Below are 13,273 nucleotides of genomic sequence, written 5' to 3' on the forward strand. Positions count from 1 at the left end.
AAAGTCTCCTCCGGGGACAGACGTGAGCAGGAAGCCGACCGTGAGGAACCACGGGGGGCGGTGGCGGTCAGGGTTTGACTGTCCCTCCCGAGAGTGAGGGACCGCTCATCGGCACCCGCGGTCCCTGAGGGGCAGGGTGAAGACATGCCTGGGACAGAGCCGCGTTTGGAGCAGGGAGGGCAGAGCGGGCTGTATGGCGGCCGGGTGGCAGGGGGAGGGGGCGGGCTTAGAGAGCCGGAGACCTGCAGACACAGGGTCCCTGGAGGCCTCCGCCCGCTGCAGGTGCAGCCCCCGGCCCTTGGGGCTGGAGGGTGATGTTTCCGTTCTAGAATGATCCTCACAGCCACCATGAGACCCTGATGGAGGTACCAGAGCCCTGGGGAAAGTCATCCCGAGCATCGGACTTGAATTACAAACAGGACGGGGTAGCTCTGCATCAGGAGAGCCCGGGGCGCATCACCGAGTGGGGGTGTGTCCTCACTGACGATGCGGACGGGAAGCAGGGCTCCTGACAAGAACGGGGTTCAGCCCTGGTCGCCGAGGTGCCCACGTCAGAAAGAACAAAACAGCTGGGAAAAACACACTACACGAGCCTTCGAAGGAAACCAAGAGGATGCGGGGAGAGAGGGCACCGTGCGGGTGCTCCTCAGGGGCCCCTTAACAGGAGGGAAGCCCGGTGTGCGGGCTGCCAGCGGAGGGAGGGAGAGAGACAGACAGACAGAGACACAGAGCCAGAGCCAGAGTCAGAGACCGAGAGGGACAGAGGCAGAGCGCCCCCGGGGGGCCCCGTGCTGACCCGCTCGGTGAGGGGGGATGAGTTTGCTGTCCCCTCAGACGGAGGCCAGAGTATCTACCCCCTCGTGGCGCTGCGCGAGGCTCTTCCCGAGCGCCCCCCAGGCCCGCTTCCCCTGGCACTTGGTGCCCCAGGAGAGCTGGTCTCACCGGGAGGTGCTGGGCTCCCCAGCCCTTCACGGGAGCCCCGCTGGACCGGCCTGGTGGGCGCCCGCCCTCGAGGGTCTGCCTTAACCCCCAGCCCCACCCCGCTCTGTTCGGGTTACCCCCCCACAGGGAGCCTCTGTGACCGGCTTGTCCAAGGCGGCCCACCGCGCTGTGCCGCCTTATCTGTCGGCGAAATGTGCCACCGTGTCTCCCCGCCCCCGCGGCGCAGGCCCGGTTCCCGCGGGACGCCTCGGCTCCCGACCCCCGACCCCCGACCTCCGACCTCCGACCTCCGACCTCCTCCCGAGGAGCCGCCCCAGCTCCGTCCCTGTCGGCCTCGGCCTTTCATTTCTCCGTCTTGCCCTCTCTTCGCCTTAAACGGAAAAAGACAGGACTGAAGCCTCTAGGCCACTGGATTGCCCGCTGGCCCCCGCGGGCGGCCTTCCTCTGCGGGGCTGCTTTCCCGTCCGCACCCGCTCCGAGCCGAGCCGGGCGGCGCTCTGGCCGCGGGCTGAGCATGGCCGGCCGCGGGCCGCCGCTCGCCCTCCTCGCCCTCCTCGCCCTCCTCGCGCCGCGCGACGCCCAGCCCGCAGGTAGGCGCCACCTTGGGCATCCTTTCTGACTCAGGCTTGCGGGTGGGTGGGTCGGGGGCTTTTTCTGGGAGCCGAGGGCCCCCGGCGGGACCAGCATGATCTGAGCCCAGCTCCCGGTCTCTTCGCCGCTCGTGCCGAGTATGTTGGAAGTGACCGTGTCCCTCGGGGGCCCCGGGGGCCCAGGTGGAGCCGGCCGCCGGGTCCGGGGCTCAGGACTGGGTAGGGCACGGCTTCTGGGGGAGCCGGGAGGGCACCCCAGCCCCTCATGCCCCCCGCCCGCGGGCCTCTCCCCGTCCTCAACCTTCCTTCACATTCAGACCCAAACCAGCGACCGCAGATGGGGGGCCCTGGAGCCCTGCCGCCCACGCGGCCAACGCGCCCCCGCACCCAACCGGCGGCCAAGGTCAGGTCGCCAGGAGCTCAAAACACACCAGCCTGCAGAGATTTAGCACAGAAATCAGAATGCAAACTCAAATTAATAGTTTTTTAGCAATTGTTGTGTGTTGAAACAGAAGTATTTTGGATCTATTGGGTTAAATAAGTATATTATTAAAATGATCATAACCTCTTTCCTTCGATGTCCTAAATGTCCGGGGACACTCGTGACCACAGGGCCTGCAACCGCTTCTCTCGGCTGCGCTGCCCACCTCGGCCAAGGCTCCAGCCGCCGCCCCCCTCCCTCCCTCCCTCCCTCCACGCAGCAGACAGGGTGACATCAGATACCTCTTACAGTCAGTCGAACCTTTAGAATAAAACCCAAAGCTCAGAATGAGGCCTCAGTAAGAGACACCCCCCCCCCCGCCCCCGGCAGCACACAGCTCACAGCCGCGCATAACTGTGCACAGTCGTGAGCGAGGTAAACGGCCGAAGCAGCCTAAATAAACAAGGACTCGTGAAACGCTGTCCTGGAGGGGCCACAGATGAGATACCCAGAAAAACCCTCCCGGTAACGCTGAAAGCAGAGTAAGTATTTTATCCCACGTTTGCTACATGCCCCTGCCTGGCACGAGGGGAAAGACCAACGGGAGCAAAAGAATGAACGAGGCAGTGGAGCGCCCACCACCCTCGGCTCCCCGCAGCCCCAGGCGCAGAGCCTACACGGCGCGAGGGGACCCAGGAGGAGGCCCCACCCCAGCTCAGACCACGCTTGGCACCACGTGAGGGAAAGAGACAGGCTCTGCGGCGGGATGCTGGTGCTGGGTGGAGAAAGAGAAACCTCTCCGGAGAAGCAGTCACTGCAGTCGGCCCAGGGGTCTGCGGCGACTGCTGGTGACTGCAGTGACACCCCAACGATCCAGGGTCACGTCGGGGGGAGACATGGGTCCTCGTTGCCTCGGGCTCCCTTCTCAACCTGGGGCGTCTCATGGTAAAAGAAAAACCCAAACACACAAGGAAAGAAGACAACCAGAAACTTGCAGGAAAAAGAGTAGAATCAGACTCACAAAAACCTTGATACCCAGACACAGAACACAGGACATGTGATAGAGGTACGGCAAGAAAACAGGAGACATTAAGATGCCCAAACAGATGTGAAAAAGAATCGAACAGAACTTCTGAAATGGAAAAAATATTCATTGGAATTTTAAAATCCATTCAATAAATGAATCAACACAAAGCATTCAGGGAAAAGATTCTCCTTTACAGCAGAATGCCGATTAGTAAGTGCAGAAGGAAAGAGGGGTGTAAAGTCACTCTTCTGCAATTAAAATGGTAATAACTGATTCAGGAAAAACTACTTCATTGACGCTGAAAACACTCGGCTAAAGACTGTTGGGGGACAGGACATTCCTATCCCAAAACATCTTCCTCACAGTGGAGAAATCTGTGGACACCATCTATGCAGTGTCCCCCAAACTTCATGTTTACCCAGAACCTCAGAATGTGACCTTAGTTGCAAATCGGGTCTTTGCAGGTGTATTAATTAAGAGGAGATCATCCTCAGTTAGGGTGGGCCCTAAATCCAATGACTGGTGTCCTTATGAGGTGGCTCTACTCAGTCCTCCCCGCTGTGATCCTCATCCTCATATTCCAGAATGACGCTTAGAGCTCCAGCCATCACATCTGTGTCCCAGGTAGCAGGATGGAGAGAGGGACAAAGAAACGGCCAGGGGCCACGCCAGTTGTCTTTTTCAAGAAGGTTCCCAGGAACCTGCTGCCTAGCCCTTCTGTTTGCATCTTGGTGGCCAGCGCTCAGCCATGCGGCCACCCTTAGCACCAGGGGAGTCTGTCCGCGCAGCCGTGTGCCCAGCTAGAAATCGGGGGCTCTTGTCCTGGCAGAGGACTGCCCAGGGGGCAGCCTCTCAAACCCGGTCTCCACCCCTTCCTCGCGGGCTCCCACCCTCCTGTTCTAAGCTCACTCCTACTCACCCGGCTGCACGTAAGGGGCCCGGGGCCCAACGTCGTGGTGAGCAGGAGGTAAACTTCTTCCCGGGTCTGAGGGTCAACCGTTGGGTCTGCTCCTCCCAGCACCGCAGAGCCTGGCCCTCAGGATGCGGGTGGGAGTTCTTGGGTTGCCCGCCCACGCTGAGGCGCCTACACGCCTGTCTTGTTCTGCAGTGTTTCTTCCCACCTCAAAAGCAAATGAAATTCTGGTGAGACGGAAACGAGCCAGCTCCTACCTTTTGGAAGAGCTCTTTGAGGGAAATTTAGAAAAGGAATGTTACGAAGAAATCTGTGTCTACGAGGAAGCACGAGAAGTATTTGAAAATGACGCATCCACTGTATGTATCCCCCCTGCCACAGACTCACACGCTTTCTGATTATTCCGCTGCCTTAGAGGACCTATTTTCTAAAGAGGCTGAACTAAATTAATTAACCTATTTACTTACCTGGGAGGTTGATCTAATCCTAATTGTACAGATGAGGAAACAGAGACACAGAAGTGAAATCACTTTCCCCAGCCAGTTAGTGGGGCACCCGGGATGGCAGCTCAGTCCCACCACCTAAACTCTTCAGATTAAGCAAATTAGCACATTGAGTAGCCGGACTCCTCACAGAGGTCACCCAGCTTGACAGGACTCTGACGGAATTTAGTATTTTTAATAAAGATGTAATTGTTTCAATGTGTCAGCAACGCAAAGATCCTCCCTAGGATGCCTACGTGGTAAGAACATCTCTCATAATCTATAACTCGGATTACAAGCGACAACACATACACTCTGAATAATACAACTGAGAACTTGCCATTCTCAGTTACTCATAAGCTTATCAATCAGTAAACAGAGGGCCTGAATATTTGTGTGTAAATATTTCAGAATAGTAAAATACGTAATAAAGACTTCCCAGTTCTACATATTAAAGCAGCAATATTTAAAGGTGATTCTGAACAAAATGTTGACCCGTTTCTCTAATATATTTTTAAAGTATTTTAAAATCATAATTTCTTAAATGCCCATGTATAAGAAAATGATCTTTAATCAAACTAAGAGAAATTAAAACTTCCTGGTAAAGTTGTGCTTGAGTTGTTAGAAGTCCGAGTATGATTTGGGGAGATGCAATTACTTATATGTTTACCCTCCAGGCCTTAAGTCTGAGTAATTCTCCTAATTTTAGATACCGCCACCCCAAGTTAACATTCCCCCCACATTTTTAATCCTTGTTGAACTGGCTTATAAAAACAGAAAAAGTGATGTGAATTTTCTACATCTGCCTCAGGCACTCTGCGGAGTGGGGCCATGGAGACAGGCCCGGGAGGGGAAAGGGCCTCGCGAGGCCGTGGTGTTTGTGCCACGTCTTAGACTGTTTTCCCTTCCTCAAATGGGTCACTGTAAATAAATACTGAATGGGACATGGGACATGGGTGTATTAAAGATGATATTAAGTAGATGTAAAGAATTTTACATTCTTTGTTTCAACCAGTATTTTCCTATGAAGTGAATAAAATCAACATTTTCTTATTTTCAAGCCCGGCCACAGGAGAAAACACGGAACACAGATGTCCCATTTGTAACACTTTTATGTTTCTCTTGTACAGGATGAATTTTGGAAGACGTATCTGGGTAAGTGTCTCCTCCACCTACTCCAGGATTCTTTCCTCTTCTCCTCCCTTTAAGGTCAGGGGAGGCAGTTGGCTCACGAGGGCTGCTAATTTGAGGCCAGTGGATTCCAGATTTCGGGCCTTGGGCTCCTGGAACCCCTGACCCAAAGGAAGGGCCTGGCACTGCCCGAGGACGAGGGTGGGAAAGGCCCCGAGGTCCCGCCGGGATCAGGGGGAAGCTGGAGCGGCCTCCCGGGCTCCCTTGGGCCTCGTGCTGAAGGGTCAGACCCGGTTGAGGAAGGCGAGGCTTGGGGGATGCTGGGCGTCCCTGCGGGGACCACAGTGACAGGAGAGCTCGAGGAGGCGCCGGCGCTGGTCACGTGGCCGCCCAGCAAGGAAAGGGGGTCCTGGAGGGACGTCGGAGGGTGTTACCCGCAGGGTGTCCTCACGTCCCTATCGGCAGGCGGCTCCCCGTGCGTCTCCCGGCCCTGCCTCAACAACGGGTCCTGCCAGGACACCATCCGCGGCTACACCTGTACCTGCGCCCCGGGCTACGACGGCCGGGACTGCGCCTTCGGTGAGCACCGCCCCCCCCCGCCACGCCCGGCCTCCGCCCCGCCCCCGGCCTCCGCCCCCGCCCCCGGACCCCCGCCCCGGCCTCCGCCACACCGAGCCCCGCCCCGGGGATGAGCAGGAGGAGGCCCGTGGTAACCCGGCTGTCCGCTGGGAATCACACCTTGTGAACGGCCCCTGTTTCCCCCGTGGGGTCCCCTCCTCTTCCTCCCAGCCCCTCGCCCCGTCCAGACCATTCGCGATCTACTCTCCTTTCTCCCGGGGCCCGGCTGACCCCGCTGGGGGTGATGGGTCTGGGGTGGTCAGCCTATGAGGGGACCGCACCCGGCTCTCTGGGTCGTGGGTGCGTGACCCGGCCTGCAGCCTCATCAGCTGATGTCCCTTCAACATCGTGAGACTATCCGTGGGGGGTGGGCGGCGCCAATTCCCGTCAGTGGTCGTTCGTGCGGCAGTAAACTCGCGTAATGCTCCCGAGGGCCAACGCGGAGCCCGTTTCCGGGACGAACGTTACGTCCAGCCTGGATCCCCGGACTCCAGCTGCCTCCTGAGCGCCCCGCCCAGTGCTGTGTGGACGCCCCAAGTGCAACTCGCGCCAAAGCAGGGCTTCCAGCTTCATCCCAATGCCCACCTGGAAGAAGCCCCTTAAAGGGAGCGGCTGCTGCGGCGGGAAGTGAGCCCACGGCCGGGAAACGAGGATCCTTTCGAGGGACTTGCAGACCTGCCCCCCGCAACCGAGCTGCTGCTCTGAGGACGGAGCCCTGACTGCTCCTCGCCCCTTCCTGACGCGGGAGTCGAAACGCTCGCCTGGCGACGTTTGGAAGGAAAAGCCAGAGTCCCAGTGCGCAAGGAGATTTCAGAGTGGCTATGTCCAGGGTAACATGTCTGGTTTTCCCTTCTTCCCTTTTCAGCTAAAAATGAATGTCACCCTTTGAGGACGGATGGGTGTCAGCACTTCTGCCACCCGGGGCCGGGGTCTTACACGTGCAGCTGTGCGAAGGGGCATAAGCTGGGCCAGGACCACAAATCCTGCATCCCCCATGGTGAGTCCCCTCCGCTGGGCCTCCTCCTGCAGGGACCTCTGACAGGCCACCTCCTCCCCCGTGGCTGGGCGGGGGGGGTCCTCCTCCTCCGTGGCTGGGCGCGGGGTCCTCCTCCTCCGTGGCTGGGCGCGGGGTCCTCCTCCCCCGTGGCTGGGTGGGGGGGTTCTCCTCCCCCGTGGCTGGGCGCGGGGTCCTCCTCCCCCGTGGCTGGGCATGGGGTCCTCCTCCCCCGTGGCTGGGCGCGGGGTCCTCCTCCTCTGTGGCTGGGCATGGGGTCCTCCTCCTCCGTGGCTGGGCGCGGGGTTCTCCTCCACTGTGGCTGGGCCGGGGGTTCCCAGTCCCCTGCTGGGCTTGCCCGGGGCCTTCTCAGTCCCTGAGAGCAGGTCGTTTAATCTCACCTGCTCTGTGAATTATCTCAACCTAGCGGGCATCCAGGAATAGGCTGAAGGGTCAGCGCCACAGATAAACCCGACGTCTGCCCTGGGAGGCACTGACTTTTCTTTTCATGTGGCCACAATGCAGACAGGTGTGCGTGCGGAGCCCTCATCTCTGACGGCCTCCTGACGTCACAGGGATGCGAGCAGGACCCTCCGACTTTCCCGTGGCAGGTAACAGAAACATTTTATAAATGTGTTTTAATCTTTTGTTACAAATTTCATCCTATTTGTCATCTCCACCTTCTTTGATTTAGGTGAACTACTTACAATCTCAACATCACACTTCAAAGCACTTTCTCATTCTGAACTCACAGCTTCAGTGTCTTCATTATTTGCACCAAATAAAAACATAGTTTTATTTACAGCCATCCAAGGCCTTTCTTAGAGTCCAAAAACCGTTTCCAATGTCGCTGCTCTCGGAAGATAGGCATCCTGGCGGCGCTCGGGTGGACACGGTGGGTCCAGAGCCAGAGCAAGGCCTGGGCCCTGCTCACAACCAGCTGGCGGAGTCCAGCTCCGCTGCCATGTTCAGGAAACGTCTCTTCTTCGGCACCATTTCTGTTATTTTCCTGTTTCTCCCTTGCCTGGTTTGGAAGCTAAATATTCTATTTCTCTTCATCCAGTGACCACCCTTGACACTGAAACTTTCATATCTAACTTAGCAATACCTGAAGTTATAATGTTTACCCTTCTCCCAAATTATTTCAAGCACCTCCCACTAGGCTCATCTGCTATTTTGACCAATATTTTATCCTTTTCTTGCTTTTTTAGTAACTCCACAAAATAAGTATTATTTTTAATCATACCGCCAACATGGGTTTGGATTTACCTACATTTTGCATTTTCCTTGCAACCCAGGCCCTTAATGCAGATCATCCCCTTCTGTCTCGTCTGTCCTTTAGAACAGCCCTGTCGATAGAAACACAATATCGGCCACAGACGTAACTTAAATTTTCTAGTAGCCACGTGCATAAAAGTAAAAGCAGGTGCAATTAATTTTGATAGTGTGTTTTACTTACCTCAATACATCTAAATATTATCTCAACATGTAATGAATAGTAAACAATGAGAGACACTCACATTTTCTCTTTCAACTAAGCCTTTGCCCTCTGGGGTGTACAGCCTTTTACTCTTGGAGCACATCCTGGCTTGGACCAGTCAATCTCAAGTGCCCAGTAACCACAGCGACCACCATGGTCGACAGAGAGCTGTACAGGGCCCTTTGGTGAAGGGGCTGCCTCAGCCCCACGTGCGTGCGCGTGTGCGCACGTGTGCCCATGTGCGGAACGCGTCTACTTCGCCCTGCTGCTCGCAAGCAGGTGGAGCGGGGCAGAAGCGTTCGGCTGCTGGGTGGAGGCCTGGCCAGACAACGGACAGAGCTCAGTGACCACCGGACCCAAAAGGACCGAGGGAGGGGACATCAAGTGAGAGGCGGGGTGGAGGTGGGGATCTGTCCCCAGCGGGACCGTACCTTTGCTGCCTGTCCTCCTGAGCGTCCATCTTCCAAGTGTCCATCACTCACCCCTTCTCGCCCCTCCACTCCGTGCGCTGAGGCGGCCTCAGCAGTGGGTGGGCTGGGCTGGGCTCGCTGGAGGGGTGTGCGCCCATCTTCCTAACCACGACACTATACTGACCCGAATCCTGAAAACTGGCACCAACTCTTTATTGTCTGTTTGGTTTTTAAAGGTAAAACTAACAAATTCTGAAGGAGAAGACTTCTGTGGAGGTGTTCTAATACAGGACAATTTTGTACTGACAACAGCAAAATGTTCACTCTTGTACAGAAACGTTAGTGTGAAAACAAGTAAGTATTTTATCATTCTTTTTAAAATAGATTTATTTATTTATTTATCTTTTAAGTTTTGGCTGCATTGGTTCTTCGTTGCTGCACGCAGGCTTTCTCGAGTTGCGGTGAGCCAGGGCTACTCTTCATTGTGGTGCGCGGGCTTCTCATTGCGGTGGCCTCTCTTGTTGCGGAGCACGGGCTCTAGGTGCGCAGGCTTCAGTAGTTGTGGCACGTGGGCTCAGTAGTTGTGGCTCACGGGCTCTAGAGCGCAGGCTCTGTAGTTGTGGCGCACAGGCTTAGTTGCTCCACGGCATGTGGGATCTTCCCGGGCCAGGGCTCGAACCCGTGTCCCTTTGCATTGGCAGGCAGATTCTTAACCACTGCGCCACCAGGGAAGCCCTGTCATTCATTTTTATAAGATCACATTGGAAGTAAAAACTATCCTATGTAGAAACAAAAATTTTAATCTAGAATTTTTGTTTCTAATGCAATACAGACTGAGCTTATCTTCCTCACAAAGTCATAAAGCAACGGGGACACCTAGTGGAACTCTGGGCACAGCAGGCAGACAAATGCGGAATGTTTAGTCTAAGGAGGAAATCACAGCTGGTGAAACTGTCACTGCGAGGCACTGATACTGACGTGGGGCAGCTCGGATCCCTGTCCACCCCGGGGCCTGGGCTGTGCTGTGAGCTGCTCCACAGCGATTCCCAGGACCCGCAAATATACGCTCCAGCCCCAGACACTTTTCAGTCAACAGAACGTCGGCCTAGAAAATGACATCCGAAAAGCCAAGCTCTGATTGGCTTGGAGAGGTTCCTCCTAATTTCTTCCCAGTCTTTTGACCGGTTCAGCAACCGGCACTGCGCTCTGCGCCCGCGCCCCCGCCCCCGCCCCGAACACCTCACTGGGTTTCCTAGAGGAGAGTGTGGGAGAGGCCCCTCTGTGGGGTAGCCCCTGTCCCCTGCGCGCAGGAGCCGGGCGGCGGGGCGCACGTTGTCACCTTGACCCCCCGCCTCCTTCTAGGTTCCCGCTGCCGGGCGCGCGAGGCCCCGCCGGCGGTGGAGGTGAAGGGCGTCCACGTGCACACGAGATTCGAGGAGGACACGGGGGACAATGACGTGGCCCTGTTGGAGCTGGCGCAGCCCGTGCGCTGCCCCGACGCCGGGCGGCCCGTCTGCACTGCCGAGGCCGACTTCGCCGAGCGCGTCCTCATCCCGCGGCCGGGCGTGCTGGGCGGCTGGACCCTCCGTGGCCCCGAGCTGGAGCCCGCGCGGCTGCTGGTCAAGCACGTGGACCCCGGGGAGTGCGGCCGGGCCCTCAACGCCACGGTGACCACGCGGACGGTCTGCGAGCGGGGCGCGGCGGCCGGGTCGGCGCGGTGGGCGGCGGGCGGCGCGGTGGCCCGGGAGCACCGCGGCGCCTGGTTCCTCACCGGCCTCTTGAGCGCTGCGCCCCCCGAGGGCCCCGGGCCGCTCCTGCTCATCAAGGTCCCCCGATACGCGCTCTGGCTCCAGCGAGTCACGCAGCAGCCGAGCTCCGCCAGCCAGAGAGGCGACCACGGTCACAGAGGCGACGAGGAGCCGGTGCTGGGGTGACAGCGCCCTCAGCCCCTCCCCCAGGACCCCTCGTCTGAGCAGAACCCTGGGGAGGAGGGGAAAGGGCGCGCGTCCAGCAATAAAAGCAGAGCTGCCGGCACCGAAAGGCGCTTTCCTGAAACGCCAGGGAACAGAGGGGTTCAGTCCAACAGCGGTCGCGGGGGCGGCGGCGTCGCAGCGACCTCCCCGCCTGCCCCGGGAGGGCAGAAGGAGCGGGCAGCGCGAGGGGCTGGAAGGCAAACCGCGGGCCTCCGCGCGGGCCCGACCCCGGGGCGGGAGCAGCGGAGCGGCTGGGCCGAAAGGCCGCAGCCCCACGACGAGGGCGGCGCAGGGACCGCGCGGCGACAGCCCCGCGGCCCCGTGACGCCGCCGCCTCCACCCACGCCGACGGGCCGCGAGTCCAGCCCAGCCCGAACGGCGCTTCCCGCAGACCCGACCCGGGGGGCGGGGCGGCCGGTGCCCGACCGGCAGGCGAGAGCGCGTGGGTGCACATCACGTCTATTTCCCCGTTAATGTCTAAGCCGGAGGTGCCCAGTTCCCCCGAGGGAAGGAAGGGCTCTCCCGGCTGACAGCTCCGCGGCCACCACGGCAGGGCCTAAAGGCAGCTCCCGCCAAAGGCACAGGCGGGGGCGGGCTCCTTCCTGACGCGCTGCTGGGGAGCGGAGGGCTGTTTTAAGGGGTTAAAACTGTGACTTACACACACTCCTCACCGGAGAACGGAGCTTAAACACAATTCAGATTTTTAAGTAACAACCCTTAAACAAACACGATGCTTGTTTCACTTCTGACATTATACTGCAACCCCAGAGTTAGCCTTTTATTGGCCAGTCTGCAGCAGCGCTGGCCCATTTCTCTGAAAGGACCTTGGCAAAAATAAATATGTGAATCTGACGCGAACTAAGGGACAGGGCAGTGGAGGAACAGGAGAGGACTCTGACGTCTTACTGAATGTGGCTGTGTTATCTTCAAACTCCCATGAGGTCATCGGGCCACTGCTCTGAACGGCTACCAAGGATTTAAAATCCAGCGGATGCGCACTGCAACTTCTACATAAATAGTTCTGTAAAGGTACCTGCAACCTCGCGGATGGCACTAATTTGCCCTACAAATCTGGATTTGCTAGAGTAGAAACCCTACCTGGAAATTATGACAAACACACACAGCACAGGCAGAGGTAAGAATCTCCCTACACCATTTACAGGCTCTAAAAACAAGGACCACTGCAGAGAAAGATACAGGCCTGCAACGCAGCTGAGACGCAGAGGGCCATGCGAAATGAAAACTGCTCTAGTCGCGTGTATAACTTAAGAAGTGGTTAGAAACCACACGAGGTAAGCAGATCAAAACAATAAAACGCAAGAAAAGGGAACCTGATTAGATGGCCACACCCATTCACGCCCGGGCACAGACTGTCTGCTTCCAAGTTTGGGGGCAGCGCGAACAACGCCGCCAGGCCTGTGTTGACGAGGCCAGGCCGGCCGCTCCACACACAGGCCTCCAGACCAGCGGGAACGCGGGATGCTCGTGCCCGAGGTTCTGCTTCTTTCATTGCCAAGTACAACCCCGTGTTATGGTTCACGGTCAGGCCCTGATTTTCTCCTGTTCAAGAAAATACCTGAAAGTGTTGAAAATGCCCAGCTCTCTACGCTATGAAATCCAGGCACGCTCCCCGAAGTCCAGCGCTCACCCCGCAGCGAGGACGCAGCTCTCATCCGTGAGGGTGTGCCCGGCCCCGCGGAGCAGCGATGCCGTGACAGCAGTGCCCCAGGAAACACGGACTGTCTCACCATGGCCGTCTGCGCCTCCCCCAGGCCACGCTCTCCTGCTCAGGGAACTGGTGGGGGGAGGCGGCTGAGGGCCTGACACCCACGGCAGGCTGTCCCCTCCGCACTGCCCGTCCCCACGCCCAAGTCTGGACATGCCCAGGGTGGAGGTCACACTGTTGACTTGGAAGCCCAGCTCACAGAAGTGGATCCAGCTCCACCTCTTCTCTGGGGTCCTCGCTCTCGGAATGCGGCTCCATCCGACTGGAGAGGCCCACATGGAGCCCGGCTGAGCGCGTTAGAGCCCTGGGACGATGTGCCTTCAGGGTGGGTCACTTGTGCAGCCCGGGAGAGCCCTGCAGATGAGCCACGTGGAGCAGAAGCCAGGAGCACACTGCACACTTCTGAGCCAACTGGGACAGTCGGTCTGGCAGCTGGAGCAGCTGACGCGGGGGGGGGGGACAGATGGGAGGCCTCGGCGGGGGCGGCGGGGTGTGTGTGTGTGTGTGTGTGTGTGTGTGTGTCTCCACGTCCCACAGTGGCTCTTCTCCGCGCAAAGGGCATGCGC

The 13,273-nt window shown here is 58.1% G+C and overlaps 1 protein-coding gene across 1 annotated transcript; it reads left to right on the forward strand.

Annotated features, from left to right (window-relative positions):
- The first annotated feature begins 1,417 nt into the window (after positions 1-1,417).
- PROZ (protein Z, vitamin K dependent plasma glycoprotein) lies at positions 1,418-11,239 on the forward strand. The gene is made up of 8 exons (XM_079903154.1): positions 1,418-1,532; positions 4,089-4,252; positions 5,506-5,530; positions 5,972-6,085; positions 6,990-7,121; positions 7,644-7,729; positions 9,245-9,362; positions 10,371-11,239. The coding sequence occupies exons 1-8, from the start codon at positions 1,457-1,459 to the stop codon at positions 10,940-10,942; spliced, it is 1,287 nt and encodes a 428-aa protein (XP_079759280.1). The 5' UTR covers positions 1,418-1,456; the 3' UTR covers positions 10,943-11,239.
- Positions 11,240-13,273: the final 2,034 nt, after the last annotated feature.

This window comes from Stenella coeruleoalba, assembly GCF_951394435.1.
Source record: "Stenella coeruleoalba genome assembly, chromosome: 18".
NCBI classification, from domain to species: Eukaryota; Metazoa; Chordata; class Mammalia; order Artiodactyla; family Delphinidae; genus Stenella; species Stenella coeruleoalba.

What these genes read in the sequence shown, in the direction of transcription:
- PROZ (XM_079903154.1), top strand. Translation starts at nt 1,457, where the DNA reads ATGGCCGGCCGCGGGCCGCCGCTCGCCCTCCTCGCCCTCCTCGCCCTC. An exon ending in TTGAAAATGACGCATCCACT is followed by an intron (nt 4,253 to 5,505) that starts GTATGTATCCCC and finishes TCTCTTGTACAG; the next exon opens with GATGAATTTTGGAAGACGTA. An exon ending in CGGCCGGGACTGCGCCTTCG is followed by an intron (nt 6,086 to 6,989) that starts GTGAGCACCGCC and finishes TTCCCTTTTCAG; the next exon opens with CTAAAAATGAATGTCACCCT.